Raw genomic sequence first — 25,137 nt, 5'->3', positions numbered from 1 at the left:
CCTATTTCTCCTACAACCTTCCCATTATACCCCCACCTACCCATCTAACTCTTGAACCCACCACCCTTGACCCGGTTACCACTAACCCACCCCCAATCACCTCTCCAACCCTTGAACCCAACTCCCCCACTGACCCGGTTACCAACACCCAATACCCCTCTGTGACCCATCTAACATCCCTTACCACACCCCTCTCCAACCCTTGAACCCAACCCCCTTACCCATACCCACTAACCGTTTCTCCTCTCGGTCCACCTCTCCCAACCACTCCCCCCCTTGGCCATGTCCCCTTCCCCCCCTCCCCCCCTCCCCTCCCCGCCCTCTTGTCCGCAGGGTACCCCCTCTCCCCCCCTTCTTCTACCTCCCCCCCCCTCCCTTATTCCTCCCTCGCTCTCTCCCACCTTCCCCCCCCTCTCGGCCCTTCCTAGTGCATGTGGCATTCCTTCCCTTTTAGCTCGCCATCGCCCCACCTTCTTCTACTCCCGTAGGAGATACAGGAGCGTCCCACCCCGATCTTCGGCGCCCTTCCCTTTCTAGTTTTCCCATGTCAACCGGTCTCATTTGGAATGTTAGAGGTCTTAACTCCTTGGCCAAGCACCAAGAAATTAAAGCCATCATTAAGAGCTCCCATTCTAATTTTTGCGCCCTTTTGGAGACTAGAGTCTTACAAGAAAATGCCTCTCGCATTGCTGCCTCCATTGCCCCCTCTTGGTCCTTCCTTTCCAACTACAACCATTCCCCCAGTGGTCGCATTTGGATCCTTTGGGACCCTCTAAAAATCAACATCTCCGTCTCCCACTCCTCCCCCCAGGTTCTTCACCTGCTGTTATCTCTCCCCAATTCCACTGTCTCCATTTCCCTCTCGATTGTCTATGCTTACAACAGGGCTGCTGATCGCTCCGCCCTTTGGGACAATTTGAATCACATCAAAGTTGGTATAGGATCCACTCCTTGGGGGGTGGGTGGCGACTTCAATGTTGTTAGATTCCAATCTGAGAAAATTGGAGGTCGCCCCCTAGACCTCAATTCTGTCCAAGCTTTCAATGATTGTATTGAGGACAATGACCTCACTGATCTCAGATGGTCTGGTTCCCCGTATACCTGGAACAACCATAGAGGGGGAACAGATCGCATTGCATGCAAATTGGATCGTCTTCTGGTCAATGATTTCTGGCTCTCTTCCTTCCCCCATTCTCATGCCAACTTCCTTCTCCCTGGCCTCTCCGATCACTGCCCTTGCCATCTTCTCATCCAGCCTTACACCTCCTTTGGCCCCAAGCCTTTCAAATTCTTCGACATGTGGATCTCTCACCCCCTCTATCTCCCCACCATTCTCTCGTCTTGGAGCTCCTCAATTCACTGCCCCTCCCCCCCTCTCATCGCCTTCGCCAAAAAGCTCCGCATCACCAAATCCGCCCTCAAATCTTGGAACTCCAACACTTTTGGAAACATCACCACCAGGGTCACCGCTGCTTGAGCCGATCTTGCCACTGTCCAATCCCGCCTCCAATCTGACCCCCTCAACCCCTCCCTGGCTGAGGATGAGAAAAAGCTTTCTGAAGAGCTCTCCACTCTTGCCTCTTCGGAAGAAAGCTTTCTCCGTCAAAAATCCCGCATCAAATGGTTGGAGCTGGGGGACTCTAACACGGCTTTCTTTCACCGTTCTCTAAAAGCCAGGTTCAGCACCAATTCCATTACTCTCCTCCTTGGGTAGGACGACTCTCCCCTCTCCTCGGTCTCCACCATTAAAGAGGAGGCCGCCTCTTACTTCACCTCCCTCTTCAACCCCACTCTCACCCCCCTCTCCCCCTCTCCCCCTCTCCCCCCTAACCTCATCAACAAATTTGTCCCCCATTCCTTAGCTGGCTCTCTCCTTGCGATCCCCTCTGATGATGAGATCACTCAGGCCATCTTGTCCCATAAATCCAACAAGGCCCCGGGCCCTGACGGCTTTAGCATGGGGTTCTTCTTGAGCTGTTGGGATCACATTAAGGGTGACCTCATTAAAGCTGTCCGCAGCTTCTTTTTCAACCCTAGCCAGCTCAAGCAGATCAATCAGACTTTCCTTTACCTCAACCCCAAGAAGGAAGGGGCCTCTTCCCTGTCTGACTTCAGGTCCATCTCCCTTTGTAATCTCCTATATAAGTTCATTGCCAAAATCCTGGCAAACCGAATCCAGCTTGTCATCCCTTTCCTTGTCAATCCCAACCAATCTGCCTTCATCTCTGGCAGAAGCATTGCTGACAACATCCTTCTTTGCTCTGAAATAGTGCGAGGCTTTGACAGGAAATCCCACTCCCCTGCTGCCCTTATGAAAATTGACCTCCACAAAGCCTTTGATTCCCTTCGTTGGGACTTCATCTGTGAGGTGCTTTCTCAAATGGGCTTCCCTCCCCCTTTCATTCACTAGATCTTCTCCTGCATTTCCTCTCCCTCCTTCTCTATCATTGTCCATGGCTCGCTAGCTGGTTTTTTCAACGCTAAAGTTGGAATCTGCCAAGGGTGCCCCCTCTCCCCTTTCCTTTTCTCTCTGGCACTTGGAAGTCCTTTCGCAAAGTATCCAAACCAAGACCGACCTTCACCTCATCTCTCCCATTCCTAAGTGCAAAAGCCTCAACCTCTCTCACCTCGCTTTTGCGGATGATCTTTTGATCTTCTCCAAGGCCTCCCCCTCCTCCATCACAACCATCATAAACTCCCTCCACCTTTTCGAGAGTCTCTCGGGTCTTCGTGTCAATCTCCTTAAATCCAAACTCTTCCTTGCGGGTGTCTCGGTCTCGGACAGGGACATCCTTCTTAACCTTACAGGCTTCTCCCTTGGATCCCTCCAGTGAAATACCTAGGCCTTCCCCTCATCCCTGCCAGGCTCTCCAGCCATCATTGTACCCCCATGCTTGACAATATCCGGAAGCACCTCCAACTTTGGAAAGGCCGTCTCCTCTCCTATGCGGGCAGGCTGGAATGCATCCGCTTGGTCCTCCAATCTTCCTACATCTATTGGAGTGGCATCTTCGGTCTTCCTAAAGCCACCATCAAAGCTATGGAATCCCTCTTCTGTGCCTTCCTCTGGTAAGGAAAGGAAACCCCCCACTTCCTCCACCCCACTAGTTGGAAATCAATTTGCTGTCCCAAATCTCAAGGAGGCCTTGGAATCCGTCGTATCCGTGACTCTAACACTGCGGGTATTTTGAAGTTGATTTGGAAAATCTCTTCCAAGCACGATTCCATTTGGGTTAATTGGGTCTACTCCCACCTCCTCAAAAAGGATTCCATCTTGACTACCTCCATCCCTTCCGACTCCTCCTGGGTCTGGTGCAAGATCCTCCTTCTCCGCCCTCTGGCCCTTACTGCCACCTCCTCCTATATCTCTGATGGATCCTCTATCTCCCTCTGGCTTGACCCCTGGCACCCAAACAGTATCCTCTTTAACGTCCTTGGTGCAAGAGCAATCTACACCTCCGGCATTCCCAAATCCGCCCCTCTCTCGGTCATCATTGCCCATGGTACTTGGACCCCCCCTCCCCCTTCCCCCCCACCTTCTCCTGTTTCTGGAACTCCCTCTCCCCCATCCCCACCCCCCCTCCCCTACCCAAGCAGACAATGTCACACCCCAGCCCGGTTTCTAAGGGCCAAGTATGACTGGATGTGTCTCACATCCAACCAACCCACCAGGATCGCAAGTGTTGTACTCTATTCGCAATCATATCCACAAATACAGAATTAAAAGCAGCGGAAGCAATTAAATGCATAAATAAGGCAACAATAAAGGGAGACTAAATCGAACAGCGATATATATACATATTCAAAAGACCAGGAGTTACAGTGATTCTTCCATAAACAAAAGAATTAAAACAAAAGGTCTTATGTACATAAACTATACAAAAGTGTATAAGTAAAAGAGGGGAAGAAGCCTGAATCTAGCAGTATCTCAGGAGAACGCGCAGTCATCGCACGAGCACGAAGCATCATGCACCACTGTCAGAGGAGCATCAACTCCAAGGGCTGAAGGAGAGTCCTGCATAGAGGAGACTCCCACAGAAGCAGCAACAAGATCATCTAAAAAAAAATAAGGATCCACGGGGGTGAGCTCCACCGAGCCCAATAAGGGAAATACATAAGCAAGTGCAAATAGTCCATGATGCATGACCTAGATCTAAGAATGCACCTAACAGCAATACTAAGTCTCATGAGGTATAAGTGTTACTGTAGTAGATATGATATTCCCAGTCGCGGAATGAACTCATCGGTCTTCCCAAGAATACCACTCTACTACGGTGGAAACCCGCCAGTTCCGACATTAACTCATCGGACCCTAGCAGACCCCCAATGACTAACCTTACTGTTTGTTCCCACAGCGGAGTACACACGCTAACATAGGACAGTGAATGGCATTCTAGAATTAATCCCTCGGACCTACCACGGGTTATCCAACACCTCAACCCCTGTTGGTAAGGGTCGTAGCATTGGGTTCATGCCAATCCTAAACCAATGCATACAATCATGATGACATGCGAATCATAATAGATAATACAACAATTCTGTCCAACAACATCAACATCATAATAAATTCCAAGACTCAAGTAATAAATGCAAAATGCAATATGGAAATGCAACCTAATATCATGCACATCTAATGCAAAGAAGTTAAAGCTAACAAAAATACATGATCAGTGTTATTAGTATGATGCATGACATGACAACCATAACAAAACAAAATTAAATATCACAAACACGCCGAAATTAAAGTCAAAATCCCCTTACTTGAAATGTAGCTTAGCCTATTGCAATTAACTCTCCAAGACCCAGCAAAACAGACAAGAACAGTAGAAACAGACCTATACAGCATGCAAAAACAACATCCATTAGGCCTAGACATGGCCCAGGGTCAAATCCCATTGAGTCTAGGTCATAAGGGCACCAAAAGGGGGAGCCGGATGCAGACTTCCAGGGAGCCGGTCAACCGCCCCTGGGCCTGCAACAGCATCCGGCTCAGTGTCCGAATTTGGGGGTTTTGCTTCAATTGGCTAGATCTTTGCATGCATGGTCCAAATTTGGTGTTTTCCGTTAAAACTAAGGTGGGTCAGTCTAATTAGAAGTTCAATTTCATGTTTGGCTTCCTAATTTAGAGATTTTATCAATTAAACCTAATTTAGTTGGCTTAGGGTTTATTTCATAGTTAATAGTTTCAACAACTAGGGTCAGATTGGGGTTAATCACACAATTTCAGGTTTAATTGGTCTAGGACTGTTTTCAATTTAATAGCAAAATTTCAATATTCAAGCTCAGCCTTGAAGCTTTAATGGTGGTAAGCTTGTTTAGGTGAATTTAGGTTGAAAATAAACTGAATTTAGAGGAGAAGGAGAAGGAAACAGCAGGGAACCAACCTGATTTCAGTTCAGAGAATCAATAACAGCTTCAATTTCAGCCTTAATGGTACTCCAAGCTTGATGCCCAAATCTAGCTTTAGGTTCTTTCTTCCCCTTCCCTTCTTCTTATTCTTCTTTCTTGTTTCTTGTTCTCCAAGAGAGAACGAATTCTTCAGCTCCTTAGTTTGTAATTGTGATATATGAATAGTATAAGAGAGGGTTATATATATGTGTAAATGGTATTTAAGCACTAAGGGGCCATTCTGTCCTTTGGATATAAATCATTTCAAAAATTGATTTTTAAAGCTATTTATAGTTATAAATCTGTTTCTAATGATTATTCTAACCATAATGTGATGCCGGACGACATCAGAGATCATCCGAACACGGGTAACTATCAGGAACAGCATTCCCCACTGGGGAACTGGGTCCTACAGAGGCAATCTTACTAAAATACCCTTCTAACCCTATTCGGTCGTACAAAACATTATATAAATCTATTTAAATCATACTTACAATAATTCTAATTGAGGGAGAGCTTCTGCATAGCCTCTAGGCAGCAAATCCGACCCAGGTAACTCCGGTGCGGGGTTCCATCGGGGTCCTCTGACTCCAAAAGGGCAAGTTGGGAAGGATCCTTGGAATCCTCCATAGGTGTGTCGAGTATTTCATATGTGTCCTCGACCGATGCAGCCCATAGCATCGAAGAAATCATGGACACAGAGCTAGAATCTGAGATCATACAAGTTCCAAAAAGTTTAAATTTATTGCAGATTTTACAAACAAGACCATCTAGCTTCCCACCACTAATGGCCTCTTCTCTTTCAGCTCAGCCTGGAACCTAGCCAGAACCCCTGCCCGTAATGTCATTTGGCACAAACTCATCTGGTTCAAAGGCCACATCCCTAGACACAGCTTCCTTGCCTGGAGAACCCTCAGACATTGCCTTCCCACCCAAGCTTTCCTTCTTCACCGGCGAATCCCAGTCTTCCCCTCTTGCATCTTTTGCTGGACCGGCCATGAAGACATTGACCACCTATTTTTTGACTGCCCCTTCTCGTCTACCATCTGGAAAAAAGCCCTTTCTTTCATTTGGCCTCGCAACAAGAGACCCCTCCCCTTTGCTAGAGAGTGGCTATGGCTGGATATGAGTTTTCTTGGGCAATCCATGTGCGACACGATTGGCAAGCTTGTCTTCAGCGCGACCCTTTACCACATTTGGATGGAAAAGAACCTTAGGAGATGGACCTCCAATTCTCGTTCGTTCGACTTGATTTGGAAAGCCATCTTTTTTGACGTCTCCACCAAGCTTGGTGTTTTGCCTTTGAATGCCATTCCGGACACCCCAAGGAACAGGCATATTGTTGTATCCTGGGGTTTAGATAGCTCCTTTTTGAGAACCCATTAGTTCGTTCGTGCCCCCCCTCTTCTCCCTTTGTATATTCCCCCCCCCCTTCTTTCCTTCTCTCTTTGGTAATACATTTTTTATTCACCAAAAAAAAAAAAAAACTTCACCCTCGTTTTATGGGCTTATAATTTAGACTTATTAAGAGGAAAATTATGAAAACCAAGAAAATAAAAGGACCAACCTATTAAATAACTAACCACAGCTCAATTTCAGCCCATTGGACTACCACCTTCCCTTGTGGGCCTTTTAAACTTATGTCTAGGCCTCCATACAGGATCATAGTATAATGCAACTGCATCCTTCCTTAATCTTCGAGTTGAATTCAGTTCGAAAGACATGTAGAGGGATTGGCTCCTAGGAGGTTCTTGAAGAAGATTTTGCATCTATTTGTGAGCTGATTGTACTTGTTATGAAACTTCTTTAATGCAGGTAATGTATATGCTTTCCCTAGACCATCCTAGTCTACAGTTTGGTGACTTACTGATAGATAAGATTCAATATTTTTATGTGAGAGAGAGAGAGGATAGGGGAAAAAATGAAGATGATGAAGCCTGAGACAGAAAGTAAAGCTACATTATCTCGTAATATTTTTATATAAATTCAAAACACAATCAAGAAACTGAAGAAAATACTTTCAATTCCATTCCCATGTTCCATACCACAGAATCAAGAAGTTCCAAAAGAAATAGTTTTCCAGATTGAAGGGCCACGAAGCATTCATTATTTCTTTTCAAAGATCCCACCATTGCAGCCATGTCCGCTAGTTTGTAAAACAGAGTAGCAACAGATACACGTGCATACAACTCTGTGTTGATAAACATCTGTGGAATGGTAAGTTAATAGTTAGGGATTCTCATGTTACAAATTAGATACGATTAGAAAAGACACTAGCTAAAATGAGATAAATATATAAAAGAAAAGATATAATTTGTTGCAAGCATTAAGACCCCCTTTGAAATATCAATGCATACTTATATTTTTTGAGGTATTCAGGGTGCTTGAAACTAGTTTCAGAAAAAATGAGGCCCTTGGTTGATCTGCGACTCCAAGTAAGGTTTCAACCAGGTTCATAAATTAAATTTCTTTCAGATATTCTGTCAAATTTCCAAGAGATCCGACAAAACCAAAGGTTAAAGCTCAAGTGATTCATATTTTATATCTACTAGTCATCGTTCTATATCTTCTCTGCATTCCTAATTTTTCTCCTACCTCTCCTCCCTTTACTATTTCGTGGAGAAATAGTTATCAAGTCACGAACAATATGTGAATAAAAAGTGAACAAGTCATGTGAGAACTATCATGAGTCATTTCTAGTGCTTCATCACAATAGATTATATGTGTTAGGTTTGGCAGACAAAAAGAACGAGTCTGTGGATCACAGTAGTCAATATTGGATACATGAAAATGATTTGCTTACTTCAGTGAGCTCAGAATCTGGACTTCTAGCCAATAATGAAACTTCTGTCCTTGCATCATGACTTTCAACTAACTCAGCTTCAAAATCCTCATCAAAGGCCACTGGTCAAGGATATTGGCATATTAAATAAAATTGGAAAAAGAGTAATGAAGGGGGTATATCTTTATCTTGAACCTGAAATACTACATACAACTAAAATTTAAAAAAAAAAAAAAAAAGTTGGAGAGCGGGGGAGATGCAAATTACCTGACCCATATAGTGATAGCAACTTCAGCTCTTTGATGTAATACTTTATTGTTCTTGGATTTAGAAGCCACAACCCTGTTAAGTGTAAAGCTGCAAGACGAATAGTACGAGGACTCTTGGTGCCTTCATCAAGGATTTTTTCAATAAACTGCAGGGCAAAATTATAACAATTAGTGGAACCACACAGGAAAAGGATCTGGGAAGAGAAAAGAAAAAAATCCAGGCAACATACAGCAGCAAAGAGGAGATACAACTCATGACGTAGTGCTGCTAACAGTTCCACACTAACTCACCCCATAAAATACAAGAAGTAAATGTAAAACCTAAAGATCAATTGAATCACAAGATTAAACAGTATAAATTCAGATGCCAAGAAATTTTAAGAAAAACCAGAGTTGTATAAGTACTTAAGTAGCAAAACCTACATAATTAACACATAGTAAATAGTCATTTATATTAGTGAATACGTTCAGGCTTGAATGACAACAAGCATGCCCCTCTCAAAGTTCATGACAGCATATGAATTTTATGGTAGTCACTAGTCAGAAGACTCGGAACAACTAAAAACTTTTTTTTTTCTCCTTTTATAGTAAAGAATGTTTCATAGAAATTGCAAATATGAGGTTGAACCATTGTTCTCACCTTAAAATAGAGAATGATACATATACCAAGGAATTTGCTATGAGATAATTAATACAATTAAAGCACAATAGTTTAGATTCATGTTCACAAAGAAGTACATCACGTAAGAACAAAATCCTGGATAAAAATGCCACAGAAGAGATCACAGAGTATACACAGTTACTCACCCACTTCAAAGGACCTTGAACCTCGTCAGCCGTTTCATGCATGCTCTCATCACTGAACAAGGAAGTATGCAAAATAGAAGACAGAAGTGCAGCAATAGGTGCAACTCTACGCTTGTTGCAGCTAACATGTAATATCCATGAAGACTGTACCAACTGCCACATCATCTGCTATGGAAATTGCACAACCATGAATAATATGCCAAAATGTTCAGAATGTTCATTCACAAAGCAGCCACCGTAGCTTCAAATACCACAGATGAAAAGAAAAAACTAGAGGCTATAGGAGTTTGTAGTTGTCATGATTTTTTTTTTCTTCTTCTTCTTAGACCATTGTCAGTCTCCAAAATGGAGGTTTTTATACCACCCATCAAAATGTTGCCTTAGACTTTAGCCCCATGAAAAAATAATATCTACTTGAATCAGCATATTAGAGGTTCCACAAACCAATGAGATAGTGACAACAGCCAGTGCTTAGTACAATGTGTGCTCAGTTTACAAGGAAACAACAACAAAGGTCATTAACATTACATGTCTTACAGCATCTGTTACGTGCATCAAATATAGGATATTAATATCGGTTTACGTGATTCTTATCGGGTATGGGTGGGTTACGTAAGATGGGATAGTGTTTATCAGTTATTAGTAGTTATGTAGAGTGGAGATGATGTGGAGAAGTTATATAATTGAATTGGTGTAAGAGTGAGTTATAACCACACGGTAGTGGGTTACTTGTGTCCAGTTATGTAACAGCTAGCCTTGGCAGCCCTATTTAATAGTGGATGTGAATGAAAAGGTTACCAGATTATTATCCCCTAAATTATCTCTTAAGAGTTATCCTGAGAAGAGGATTGGCGGCCTCCCAATTGCGCCAGGACGTCCGGCGGCTTCGTCCGTAAAACCCCCAAACTCCTGTCCTATTTTATCTCTCTCTTTCTCTCTTTCTCTCCCTATTATTTCTCTTTTTTTTTATTTTATCTTTCAATTATCTTGAACATATCAGCATCACACTTTTTTTAATGGAAGTCAAGGCATTACACTGTTGCATAAATACTTTCAAACAAGATATCATAGAATGTTAAAATTCTTCCTATTACGAAGATTAATCTGAACAGAGGCTAGGCTTTCCAGATCACCAACTTTAACGTATGCAAGAAAAGATTAATCTAAATAGGTTGGGATATTATGGAATTCTAACTGAGGTTGGTCTGATTCAGTCCAACTATAGATTGCCTAACGATTATCCAACAGGCTAGTTGGCTTATTTCAAGAAAGGAAACTCCATCAGTAGTTACCTCTGATCTATCTATGCAGAGGTGATCCAACCACCAGGAAACCTCGGCCATTGGATCATGATTGTTCAAGCTAAACAAGACAGGGTTTAAAGCATAGTACTATATCTCGCGATATATCGGTATCTCGGGCCTACCGAGATATCCGAAATATCCGAGATATCGCGAAATATGCCCGAAATATTGCATTTTTTCTGCAATATTTCGGGGGTCCATCTCGGGGGGTATTTGGCCATATCTAGGCCTGAAACTTCATGGACAGCCTTATTTAAGCTTAATAAACACATTTAAACCATAAAATTGTAAAAATGTGAATTCAAATTGGTGTTTTGGGCTTGCACCCTTGATTGACACACGGTCGCCGACCCTAATGTGTAAATAGTTAAATACACATAGATTAATGAAATCACAACTTAAGTTACAAATTACAAGTGCTAAACTGCTAATAGTAGTTGCTGTGCCTCCCTAGATCAATCCCACTCATGCCTCGCTGGAGTCGACGTCCATTGCTCTTTGTTTGAAGGACATATGTGGACCACGGTATAGAATTGGAGAAGAAACGAGTGTAGTCATCCACAAGTGTCACGTAAATGGAATCATCAGCATACTGTAGGTAACCTATCCTAGGATATAAACTAGGGTTACCAATCGATCCAGTCCGTGAAGAAGATGATCCACTGTGATATGATGTTGGCGCCGGCGCAAGAGGCGATGGCATTGGCTGCATGTATGGCTGGTGAGGTTGGTAGTTAGGTCCGCTAGGGTATGCAAAGATGTTATCTACAAAAGATGATCCAGTATGTCCCTGGGACTGGGACTGGTAGTCATAGTCCCCTACCCCACTAAACTGCCCATATGATGATGATCCATATCCATATCCACCGTAAGGTTGTGATGCACCATAATCCGATGCCAATGGAGCGGGCATGTGCGTCAAAAAATGGGGCACGCCAATGTCCAGCCGTCCCTCCCTCCCTATCACCCATACTCAAACCACCAACGAGCTAGATAGGTTATCAATGTCCATGTGATCAGGTTGCAATCGTGTTTGTCGACCCCTACGCTCCTGTTGTATGTATGTAGGGGCCTCTCGAGGTGGGGGCGCGGGGCACGTGCTCGTGGTCCGTATCTCGTGTGGCATGATCAAACCGTGTCTCTCGAGTGAATCGGAGTGGCTCTACAGTGCCGATCTCGGGCCTCTCCGGCCTACCACATAACGCTCTCGCATGCCGTAAATTCTTCAAACCCACCACCAACATCTTCACCACCAACATCACCACCGCCAACATCACCACCACCAAAGATCACCATCACCACCACCAACAACCATCATCACCATCATCATCATCATCATTCGAGGACTTAGACCAGTCTTCATCATCAGCAACATTGCCACCAGTGGGCTGGAATGGTATGGTGAGGCTTCCTCGCATGTATCGACCCTCGTCGACCATATACTCGTCCACATCGCACCAATCTCGGAAGCTATCATGGGGTCGGGCCTACCTCCCCTCCTCATCCAACACTGGCTCACCTCTATCCCTCACCAATCCACAATAGGGTCCTCATCGTCCGAGTCAACTTGAAAGATGTCGGCTAGATCAATGGTGCCCCTCGTCCCACATGTCCCATGCGTATGTGTTGCGGTTTCACCTCGAGTTGTAGTGCACATACACCATGCGATAAACGTTGGGACCCCAATCTGTTGCGCCTCTTGGAGTGGATGAGTGCAAAGGTACTCCAGTTCCTCTCACAACCAGATGCAGAACATGTTTGGGCAAGGACTTTAATTGCTATTCTTCTTAAGTTTTCAGCCGATTCCCCATACAACACCCACCATTCAGCTGCATTACAAGTTTACAACAAAAAGACATGTGTCAAATGCTGTTTCAACTTTCAACTTTCAAATTTCAATACATATGTAATTTAAAACTTAAAAGAATTACCAGCATCACCACGTGCTCTGCCTTGTATCGCAGCCTCAGTTCCAAAACTTCCTAATGCATCCCTAAATACCTTGATCTACACCCATGTGGAAAATTAGTAAGTACTTCTTCACTACTTATTTGAAAGCATGAATAAGTTGAGTTTCCAAATGAACTCACTTCATTGTTGCAAATTGCTTGTAGTGCACCATCTGGCTCCAACTTCTTCACTACTTGTTTCACAGCATCAATAAGTTGAGTTTCCAACCCAAGCCTATTGTTATATTGATACTTAGGGTTCAAGTAGTATCTTGAAATATGACATATAGAATAAAGGTATTGTCAAATGCATAGGTAATTAGTAAATGATAATACTATGAATTAGTAAACATAAAACAAATTTACTTCACCACTTATACGTGGATGCATAAGTTGATTCTCCCAATGAGCATTTATGATATCTAAAAAGTGTTTGCATATCTGCGAGGAGCCACACTATAGACACTATCTTTCATCAAGTCTATTGCAAAGATATAGGACTGGCATGGTTGGGCCCTTCAGAGCGGAGTCAGCAACATGTAGAACTTTAACTACTGGCTCTAAAACTTTCACCACTTTGCTTAGTTTGGTCCAGAAGTCCTCAGATGACATCGTTGTTTGTGCTTCCCTCCCATTTGCAGTCTTGGAACCCTTCCATTCAAACCACTCCTCAGAAGCAAACATGCTTCTCAACCCGGCCTTCTTTGTCTCAATGCTTTTGAGAACAATGTAGTTGGTGGCAAATCTTGTGATGCCAGGCCTAACCAAGTCACCCCCACATTTTTCCCTCAATAGATTGAGTGCATAGGAGTGGTTGTATACAAAGTTGGTGACTTGTCTTGCACTTTCAACCACAGTCTTCACCAACTTTAACTTTCCCATATCTTTTAGCATTAAGTCAATGCAATGGGCTGCACAAGGAGTCCGAAGAGCCGGTACTTACTATTGTTCATCATCTTCTCACCGCCACTGAAGTTACTTCATTTCTGCTAAACTGACAACATTCTCAATACCCACATCTTTTTCCACTACTTCCTTTAACAATCAGAAATATATTTTGCATCCTTTATCTCTTTGATGCATCCACGATTGAGGAACACTGCCCTCCCATCACAATAAACCATGAAATTGATGATGGACTTTCTTGAGGCCCACCCATCCATCCGCCATTATAGTCACCCCATATGTCTCCCACATATTCCTCATCTCACTAATGTACTCATCAATCTCACTCTTTTGTTGAGGTAGATAAACATTCATTACCTCATATGGGGCGGGGCCCTCAATCCTCGGGCCACCTAATGGTATCTATCATGGTATCATAATGGGGGCCTTGTGCGTGTTTTGCGGATGGTATGGTATAGCATCCACTTAGCTATCGATTCTTTAACCAATCCCTTCATCCCCTCCCACGCCCTTTGATTCTGGGTTGATCGCTTCCTTTCTTCTTATGCAATTTAAGATCGATGTTGATGGTGGCACTGGTAGAGAGTGTTGGGGTTGCCCTCACACTTTGTGATCTTTTAAAAGGATTCAAAGTTCTAGGGCCTCCGAATCGCCACTCCTCCACTACCCCCTACTGTCTCTCGCGATCATCTTGAAAACTTACTCTACTCTTTAAACAGTCCGCCTAAAATCCCTAGCCTCCTCTGCTTGCCAGATGTCATCGCATCGCAATGTCATCATCATCGAGGAGTCATCATCATCATCATCATCAGGAGTCATCATGTATCGTCTTCCTCCTCCCATCGAACTCCTCATCAGATCCTCAAGTTGTTCTCTTATCCTTTGCTTGTCACCCTTCCTCTTCTTTCTTCCCCTCAAACTATCACTAATCTCCCTGACTACTTCAAGAGGGACCATATGACAACCTACAACATCTTTAGATCCTCCATGATGTTGTTTAAGTCTCCTCGACCCACCTCCCATAAATTGCATGTGACAATAGTTACATATAGATTTTCTCTTATCCCAATCAATGGGAGTACCATGTAACCATGCAATGTCACTCCTATCTTGGCTGGTGGTCTCTCTTGTTCCCTCTGTTCTCTTTGTTCCTCCGCCCCTTTGTTGACTACTTTCCCCACCTTTGCTTGCCCTCTTCGCACGTTGTCTATCACGATCCGCCATAATGATACTTGTTTACATCGCAATGTAAGTAACACAAATAATTAAAAACTTAATGTAGATGCACTTCAATCGACACTTTTAGATTACTAATACACTTGTATAGTTATTTAATATTTTTCCCCTAACCCTTATATTTTTCACATAATTAAAACCAATTTTTTATATATAATGTTAATATAAGTATTGACCTAACACAACAAAACCAAAAATTAGTAAACATAATATACATGTAATGCATCTCAAAACATATAGAAATAACTTTCATATTTTTTCATTATTTTTTAAACTTAAAACTCATATTTTTCCTTATTTATTTCTGTTTTTTTAACTTTTTATATATTTTTCTTAATTTTTAAAAATTAAAAGAATTATTTAAGAGCAGAAAAATAAATCCGACACTGTGAAGCCGTAGATCAGCCTGTCTAACATATATTTAATTCATTACCATCTAAGTCATATTACTCCTAATTATTTCCTATTTTAGTTGTAGGAAAATGAATTTTTAAAACCGGAAAAAAAATAAAAAAAAAAATACATATGGGAAAAAATTTCGACACCGTGAGGTCAGATCGGCCTCCGTGTCTAACATATATTAATATCATCAACATCCAACAACATTTGTACAAAATTTTAAAAAAAAAAATTGTTTTAGAGAAATAGAATTTACCTTAAATAATTAAAATAGGCTTGGATGATGAGCTTAGATGACCCTCCGACGTCTTCCCGGCGACAAGGAGCTTCAACAATGCTTGGATGAGGCTTGGAAGGGAGGAAGAAGAGAGAAAATTTGAATTTCAGCAGCTCTCGGTCGAAATATCGACCAAGAGCTGCGAAATATGGAATTATAAGGCTCTTAGTGTGACACTATTTGTCACTTTTACAATATCTCACGATATATCACGATATATCGACGAGATATTGTATTTTTATGTTTCGGAAGTGTTTCGTATCTCGGACATATCGAGATTCACGAAATATGGCGATATATCGCCGATATTGCGCGAGATTTTATACCATGGTTTAAAGTATCGGTGTGTATCGTCTCGGTATCGGCCGATACGTCTCGGTATCGGTCGGTGTCAATACAATAATACCGATATGTATCTATTTATTTTTAAAAAACAATGGATCGACTGTATCGATATGTATCGACCGATACATGTCGATACGATACGATACAGTCGATACATATCAATACAGCTGATACGTATTGTTTTCAAATTTTTATTATTTTTTAAATGTATCGGTACATAACGATAACATATCGATACGTACCGATACACATGCCTTTTTCATATTTTACACCAAACACGAACCAGAACCCAACCCTCTGCGTCACGAACTAAATCTCAACTTTTTCTCCCCACGGGTCACGCCACAAAATATGTCGGGTCGGGTCGGATCCACATCGCACTCGAATCCTTGGAATACAAGACATACTCAACACTTGAAAGGGAAAAGGTAGGTTTTTTCAAAAAAACTTGATCGTTTGCTTCAAATCTTGCACTTTAGTTCTTTTTTTTTTTTTTTTTTGTTTGCTATGATTCAAGGAGAATAGGTTCAACTAACTATTAGATGCATATTTTGTATACATTTGCAAAGATTTAAACTCAAATCCACCATTTTTCACCCAAAACCGAAAATGGCTTCCTTAAGGGTCAGTATTGTGCTTATGTTCAGTCAGTACACAAGATCATCCTTTTTTTTTGTGGATAAATGATATATTACCAAAACGAGGAAAGAGAGACGGGGGGGAATATACAAGGGGAAAACAGAGGGGGGGTGAAAAAGCCCCAAACCAAACTAAGAAAGGGAGTGGGGCCGTAAAAGAGCACTATCTAAACCCCAAGAAACAACAATATGCCTGTTCCTTAGGGAATCACAAAAGGCCTTTTTGGGGGAGAAGAGTCAACTTAGAGGAAACATCCAAAGAGATGGCTTTCCAAATCTGATCAAAGGACCGAGAATTAGAGGTCCATCTCCTAAGGTTCCTCTCCATCCAGATGTGGTACAAGGTTGCGCCAAACACAATCTTACCAACAGTGTCGCAAATAGAACATCCAGGGAAGGTCATGACCATCCAGAGCCATTCTAGCGAAGGGGAAGGGTCTCCTACTGCGAGGCCAAATAGAAGAAAGGGCTTTTTGCCAGATGGTAGAAGAAAATGGGCAAGCAAAGAAAAGGTGGTCAATGTCTTCAAAACCGTTCCAACAGAGGATGCAAGAAGGGGAGACTGGGATTCTACGGTGAAGGAGGAAGGCTTGGGTGGGGAGGCAAAGGTTTAGTGTTCTCCAGACTAAGAAGCTGTGGCGAGGGGTGTGACCTTTGAACCAGACTAGCTTATGCCAACATCATCCTAGTTGCTCTTATTCTTGAAGACACTTACAGACATGAGTTTGTTCCACCCCGACATTCTTCATGGTAATAGAGTGAATCTGCTTGTAAAAGAAATATCATCTTCTATAACAATTTAGAAGTGCCGCACTTGCCTGGTTATACATTATTCACAATTCTTAGTGTATGTGCATGATATATGACATATATTGCTTGTTTATAATGTTTTTTGTGTCAAAAAATGTATTTCCATGTGTATTTTGATCATGCGTTTCTAGACCGATCGATACGTATCTCCGATACGATACGATACGTCTCTTAAAATCGCCCGACCGATACGATACCCGGTACGATACTTTAAACGTTGAAACAAGATATAATTTCACAATTCCTTTGCTTGAATGACTCGTCTGGGCAAAAGACTGAGTAATAAAGGGCAGTGAAAACTACCTTGATCATCACCTGTTTTATAGGTAAAACCCACTTGGGAAAGACCTATGAAAATCTTTCCTCACAAAAGATCCCAGAAACTCACTTATGGGCTTTGAGAACTTTGGGATATTTGTTAAAGATTAGAGATTAATAGCTCCAACATGCATCAGCCATTTGAAAGCCTTGTTGAACCAAGAGATTGGATAGGCCAACCATCTTCATGAGGACCAAAAATCATAGTGCTAGATGGGTAATATACCAGTCATCAAGTTCTTCCAGGCATTAATAGCCTGTAGGTTATGAATTTCAAATACAGAAAATACCTGAGTGTCCACACCATCACTTGAGGAAACAAAAGAACACATCCTTGTCGAAGCAAAAATCCCCAAAACTGATCTGACAGATTGCAACATGGGCAGGACATCACTTTCTCCAGCATTCTCAAGGCTGCAAAATATTTAGGAATAACAAATTTGAGTACAGGATTCATAAATTTATTAGGATCTAGCATTCTAGCCTTCAGCACATTCATGGTTCTATCTTAGAAAATAAGTTCTCCCAAATGATTGCAACCATAATAAAGAATTTAATCTGGAGATTTTCCATTTAGTACCAGAGATCCAGATCAGAGAATAAAAATAGCCATATTTTTTTTTCTACTTTCAACACAAATAGTTGTCAAGGAGTCGCCTAGACAACCAGCTGCTTTGGTCGCCTATCAAAATGTGACAACCATAATTTCTTTTTTGACAGTACCTACGTCGTATTTAAACTGTACAAAGACCAAATCATAAGCCAAAAGATATACAAAGGAATTCAGGACTCATTAGTAAGAATAAGATCCATATTTCCATAATATAATTGGAACTTCTGAAGAAAATAATCTATAGACATGCTTTTTCTAAGATTGAAATAAGTATAAACAGCTGAAATACAACAAGAAAGCACTGTCTAGATTGGAACAAGTACAGACTGCTGAAATAAGAAAGGAAAGCACATGCTAAACTAACTCCATACAATTAATTAACTGTTATATCATACTTGTGGCATAAATGAGCACATTGTTCAACTTACCTGTCAACAAGATCAGAAAAAATGAATCTCAGTGCTGCATCTGAGAAAAAAGTTACTTCACTGCGTAGGTGAAAAGTACGCTCAATGGCATGGTATGGAACTGACAACAGAGAATCTAGACAGAGCCACTGCATATATAAGAACAGAGCTGTTACCTGTTAGTTCCCTTTGAATTCCCAAAATATACACGAAAGTTTACCAATGTCTAGAATATCTACTGATATGTGACATCAGAAAATTAAGCAATGAAACCTATTAATGGTGCTAAAGAAGAATGAACAAATAACTCATGTAAAAAAAATCCAAAATCGTAACCTTCACAAAATATTAAGATGCCATGCACCTTGGTTATAGAAAACTAATCAAACAAACCCAACAAGGTCTGTGAACCATAATGAAATAAGGGGTGGGGTGAAATACAAAAGTTAAAATATCTAGAGTCTTAACTGATTACCAACCTTCAAGTTCATCAAAATTGCCCGCCGACTCCGTGCCAAAACTCCACCAGCAAGAAGATCATTGATATTCTTAAGAAAACTAAGAACCAAAGAGTCCAGCAAAGGTTTGCCTGCTACTTTTGATACCAGTGACCCATCATTTCCCATGACCATATTAAAACCCAATGGAGAGAAAGCAGAACTCAGTGCTTTAAAAACAGGAGCTAATGCTTCATATGCTGCTAGACGAATTTCCCCTCCAGTCTACTCTGGGGCATTTCAAGCAAATCAATTGGTGGAAACAGCTTGTAAAGAACCACAAAATATTTTAAAGGAAATTTCCTTTATAATCAAAAAGATGCACTGAAATTCTACACAGAAATTCCCTTTATATTTTCTTTTCTTTTCCTGTTTACCTGTGTACATAAAGCAATGCCACACAATAAAAAATACCTCTGAGTCATATGTTGGAGAAGAAATAACCTTCTCAACAAAATTCCACAAGAAATTAAAAGCAGAATTTAGCAAAGCATCATTGTTGAAGTGCGCAGACCATAATGAGATAGTTGCAACAGTCTTCATGGACAATATCTGTTCATCCACAAGAAGGAAGACAACAAAAGATAAAGTCAAGAAGGTTTTCTCTTTCATTCCTACTCAGTTAAAACTTAAAAGATGATGCTGCAACTGATTTTAAGGGAATAAATGTTCAATATGATCAACTAAAATACTTGAACACACACACGCCCACTCTCGTGACGCACACATACAGAGACAGGCAAGCACACCCACACAATAACCAATGAGCCAATGCATTGGAAAACCATAAATAGAGGACTGCTGGATTAGACAAGCCTAGGCAAGTCCAATGCCTAACCTGATAGAAAAACCATGCACCATGGAGCTCCAAGACAATGATCGAGGAAAAAGAGGGTGGAAAGGAACAACTAACTCCAATGCTCATCAAAAATCACACCCAATAACCATTTGAAGGCAATAATTGAGGAGAATTTTCCTACACAGGAACCCTAGGACATTTTTTAATTTTTATGTGGCAGATCAATTTGCACCAAAATTTTGTGGCATGTTGTTGACATCAGGACCTATTCATGTGGTGTATTCAGCCCAAAAGTATTGCAACACATGACACAATCCACAAGTCAAGAATAGTGTAAACTAATGAAGAAAAAGGAAGAAGAAGAAGAGAAACCGAGAGAGAAGAGAGAAGAGAATCTGCAGAAATTAGAGAGAGTTTCACGACATATGATCCTCTCCTCTAAACCTTCATTATGTAAAATACTAAAAGGGTAAAACAGTAAACACACTAATAAAATAAAAGACATAACCTAATAACTAAATAGACTAGAATACCCTTCCTCATTGTGTTCTCGGTATTAGCTCTCTGCGCTAATACCAAGTCCACGATAACACTCCCCCTCAAGCTGGAGCATAGATGTCAATCATGCCCAGCTTGTTACAAATATAATTCACTCTTGCACTCCCCAAAGATTTTGTGAACACGTCTGCAAGTTGTTCTCCTGTACGGACATGGCCAAGAGAAATTAAACCTTGGTGTAACTTCTCTCGAATGAAATGACAGTCAACCTCAATGTGTTTCTTCCTCTCATGAAACACCGGATTTGAAGCAATATGGACAGCAGCTTGATTGTCACACCACAGTTTCATTGGAGCACTATCAACAAAGCCAAGTTCAGTCATTAATTGCTTTACCCACATCAACTCACAGGTAACATGTGCCATAGCCCTGTATTCTGACTCTGCACTGGAGCGGGCAACAACTGTCTGTTTCTTACTCTTCCAGGACACCAAATTTCCACCAACAAATACACAGTAACCTGTAGTAGATCATCTATCAACCGGAGATCCTGCTCAGTCAGCATCTGAAAAACCTGCTATCCGCCCATGACCATGATCACTGTAGAGAAGATCACGTCCAGGAGCCTTTTTGAGATAGCGTAAAATATGCATAACAGCCTCCCAATGAGATGTCTGAGGAGCAGACAAAAATTGACTCACCACACTAACCGGAAAAGCTATATCAGGCCTAGTCACTGTGAGATAGTTCAATTTCCCAACAAGTCTCCGATACTTTTCTGGATCACCTAAAATTTCACCATCCTCTGCAACAAGTTTTAAATTAGGATCCATAGGAGTATCTAGACGTTTAGAGCCTAGCATTCCTGTTTCTGACAGAAGATCAAGAACATATTTCCGCTGTGAGTGCGAGATCCCTTTCTTTGATTGAGCAACTTCCACACCCAAAAAATATTTCAGCTTACCCAAGTCCTTGGTCTGAAACTTCTGTTGCAAGTGTGCCTTCAAACCATCAATTCCAAAAACATCATCTCCTGTGATGACTATATCATCAACATAGACGACAAGAAACAATTTTCCACCTCCAGAACAGCGGAAAAATACAGAATGATCACTATCGCATCGTGTTTGCCCATACTCTAACACAACTTCAGTAAACCTGCCAAACCAAGCTCTAAGAGACTGTTTCAGTCCATAGAGAGATTTCTTCAATTTACACACCAAATCAGACTCCCCCTAAGCAACAAACCTAGGAGGTTGCTCCATATAAACTTCTTCATGTAAATCACCATGCAAGAATGCATTCTTGACATCAAGCTGATATAAGGGCCAATGATAAGTAGCAGCCAGAGATATCAGAATACGAACAGATGTAAGCTTGGCCACAGGAGAAAATGTATCCAAGTAATCCACACCATATACTTGGGCATAACCCTTGGCAACCAGACGGGCTTTCAAGCGAGCCAAGGACCCATTAGGGTTCACCTTCACCACATACACCCAGCGACAACCAATAGCAGTCTTGCCCAAAGGTAAGGGAACAAGATCCCAAGTCTGATTTTCTTCCAAAGCCGATAATTCCTCACCCATAGCAGCCCTCCAACCAGGACTAGACAATGCCTCTGCGACAGACTTAGGAACAAGATGGTTCTCAACAGTATGTAAACAAGAATGAAAAACGGAAGACAAACCATCATAGGAAACAAAGTTAGAAATGGGGTGTTGGGTACAGGCCCTAACCCCCTTACGACGAGCAATAGGAATATCAAGGTCAGAAGAAGGTTCCAAAGGTGGAGGATCAGTACCTATCACAGGATCTGGCGGCAAAGTAGGAGACGGTGTAGAAGTCGATGTAGCAGGGGTCCAAGCACATACTTTCCATTGGTGACGTTGAAACACACTAGGTTGAGGTGCCGGTAATGAGGCAGCCTGCGGAGCATGGTGAACAGTAGACCGAACAACAGTAACAGGAATATCAACATCTAAGTCAGACACAGTACTAGAAGAATGAACAAACGGTATAGACTCAAAGAAAGATACATCAGCTGTAACAAAATATTTTTGCAAGTCAAAATAATAACAACGATAACCCTTTTAAGTGCGAGAATAACCAACAAACATGCACTTCAGAGCTCTGGGATCCAACTTGGAAACACCCGGACGATGATCACGAATAAAGCAAACACTACCAAACACACGTGGTGGCAAAACAAACAGTGGCGCAGAAGAAAACAACAAAGAAAAAGGAATACCACCCCGTAAAACCAAAGAAGGCATACGATTAATAAGATAACACGAGGTTAAAACAGCATCTGCCCAAAAGGATTTAGCCACTTTCATCTCAAACAAGAGACAACGAGTAACCTCCATCAAATGTCTATTTTTCCTCTCAGCCACACCATTTTGCTGGGGGGTGTAGGCACAAGAGGACTGATGAATAATACCACGCTGAGTCATAAATTTAGTAAAAGGAGCAGAAAAATATTCTTTAGCATTATCACTACGAAGAACACGCAAAGAGTGTGAAAACTGATTATTCACTTCAGTCACAAATGCACAGAATATAGAAAATAACTCCGAACGATTTTCATTAAATAGATCCAGGTAACCCTGGAATAATCATCAACAAAAGTGACAAAGTAACGAAACCCCAAAGTAGAAACAACAGGACATGGACCCCAAACATCTGAATGAGCTAAAGGCAGTGGTTGGTCAGACCGTTTATTGACTCTTGGAGGATAACTCGCACGGTGGAGTTTCCCAAACTGACACGACTCACGATTAAAACTAGAAATTGACTGAAAACGACCATCAAGAAGCTTCAAACTCTCTAACGAAGGATGACCCAAACGAAAATATATCTGGTGGGGTGACGCCACACTGGTACACGCCATAGATGAAATGTCCTCAAGTATGTAAAGTCCCCCTGATGCACGACCTCTACCAATCATCCTCTTCGACGAAAGATCCTGAAATACACAAGAGCCAGAAGAAAAGATTACAGAATAGTTGTGGGTTTTAATAAACCGACTAACAGAGAAAAGATTAAAAGGAAAATCAGGAACATAAGGAATGTAAGACAAAGAAAGGGAAGGTGTAATATGGACAAGACAATAGATCTACACCTTAGCCAAGGAACCATTAGCTAAAGTGACACTCAAGAGGATTGCTTAAAAGAAGAAAGTATACCAAACGCTACCATGTGCTCGGAGGCCCCTGAATCAATGATCCAGGGACGAGAAGAGACAGTCGAAAGGCATGCAATGGCATTACCTGTCTGAACAAAGGTCGCAGTTGGAGGCTAGGCTGGGCTGGTTGAGAAATCTGAAACTGTGTATAACGGGCATATTCATCATCAGACATCTTCACAGTCTTACCCTCAGGCTGTGGAGAAACAGGAGCATCAACTGTAGCAGAATTGGCAAACTGTTGCTGAGTTGGTTTGCCATGAAGTTTCCAACAGAAACGTTGGATATGTCCTGGACGACCACAATGATGCACACTGAACCACCAGAAACATCAGAGGTACCCTGAGTACCCAAGGTAGGTGCCTTACTAGAAGAACCAGCCCCACCACCACGACCACCACTAGAACTAACATTACCACCACTACCAGCCCCACCATTGGGCATACGGTTGGATGGAAAAGAAGCCAGGGCTGAAGTATCACCATCAGTAGTGTTCTCCCGAGAAACACGAAGAACCCTGGAAAAAGTTTCAGACAAAGTGGCAACCTTGTCACCACCAAGAATTTGGGAGCGAACATAGTCAAATTTCTTCCCAAGGCCTCCCAAAAATCCCATAACAGCAAGTTGTTCCCGCTGATTCTGCATCTGTTCCACATTGGCAATGATAGGAAGTAAAGAATTAAGCTCTTCATACATTCTCTTAAAATCAGCAAAGTACTCGGTCAAAGAACGACCCTTCCTATCAACTCTGTAGAACTCCTGAGACAAGTCATAAATGCAGGAAAGGTTGTTTTGTCCAGAATACAAAACATTAAGATACTCCAATAACTCCTTCACTGTATCAATGTGTGTCACCAAGTCTACAATTTGATGATCCATAGAATTCAGCAGCTGTCTCAAAATTCGAGCATCAACTGTTTCCCATGAAGAGTCATTCTCAGGTTTAGCATCGAACAGTGTTTGTTTGATCACGCGCTTAACACTAGCCGAACAATTTTCTTCCATTGCAAAAATTGGTAACCCCTTCCAACTTCTTCTCGGTAATACGATTGGAAGAGGAAGAAAAAATTTCAGTTGTTACTGACTTTGAACCCTCAACAGATTTCAATTCATCACCCATGATATGCTTAATGAAGTGAAGATGAAGTACAATAAAGAATGCTGAAAACAGGGACAGAAATCAATAGAGATTGAAGAACCTTAATAGAAGTCGATAGAAGCAACAAAGACAACAATCGAGTCCCTCAGATAAAAACCCTGATAAAATCCGATAAAGACAGTGGAGGCAGCAATCGATCTCCTCAACCAAAACTCTGACAGAATCTTCACTTCATGAAAATCACCTTCAAATATTCCTCAAACAAAAAGAGAGACCTAGTTCTTAATTCATACCACGAACTAGTCTCTAACCAAATCCAAAAAACAGCATAGGGTGTTGCACCCCTTCAAACAAAGGATAGAAGAAACCGCAAGGGCTTCAAGTCTTCAACCAATACTCAAAACTTCAATCGAATGTTGTAGAGAAGGGAAGTAGTGAGCCACGAAAATTATAGCAGTCCTTACAGCTCTGATACCATGTAAACTAATGAAGAAAAAGGAAGAAGAAGAAGAGAAACCGAGAGAGAAGAGAGAAGAGAATCTGCAGAAATTAGAGAGAGTTTCACGACATATGATCCTCTCCTCTAAACCTTCATTATGTAAAATACTA

General features: G+C 41.7%; 1 protein-coding gene across 2 annotated transcripts in view; it reads right to left on the bottom strand.

Moving 5' to 3' along the window:
• The window catches only part of LOC122663896, a 217,148-nt gene that overhangs the window by 66,324 nt on the left and 125,687 nt on the right, over positions 1 to 25,137 (bottom strand). The window contains exons 15-22 of one of the 2 annotated variants that reach the window (XM_043859564.1): positions 19,360 to 19,497; positions 18,928 to 19,170; positions 18,470 to 18,597; positions 17,719 to 17,842; positions 9,247 to 9,414; positions 8,438 to 8,585; positions 8,192 to 8,292; positions 7,434 to 7,595 (exon numbers count right to left, since the gene is read on the bottom strand). In XM_043859564.1, coding sequence (XP_043715499.1) covers positions 7,434 to 7,595; positions 8,192 to 8,292; positions 8,438 to 8,585; positions 9,247 to 9,414; positions 17,719 to 17,842; positions 18,470 to 18,597; positions 18,928 to 19,170; positions 19,360 to 19,497 — 1,212 coding nt within the window. The remainder of the gene's footprint in view (positions 1 to 7,433; positions 7,596 to 8,191; positions 8,293 to 8,437; positions 8,586 to 9,246; positions 9,415 to 17,718; positions 17,843 to 18,469; positions 18,598 to 18,927; positions 19,171 to 19,359; positions 19,498 to 25,137) is intronic. The other variant, XM_043859565.1, reaches the window with a different exon arrangement.

Source organism: Telopea speciosissima, chromosome 6 (assembly GCF_018873765.1).
Source record: "Telopea speciosissima isolate NSW1024214 ecotype Mountain lineage chromosome 6, Tspe_v1, whole genome shotgun sequence".
NCBI lineage: Eukaryota > Viridiplantae > Streptophyta > Magnoliopsida > Proteales > Proteaceae > Telopea > Telopea speciosissima.
This window is presented reverse-complemented; position numbering and strand designations above follow the sequence as displayed.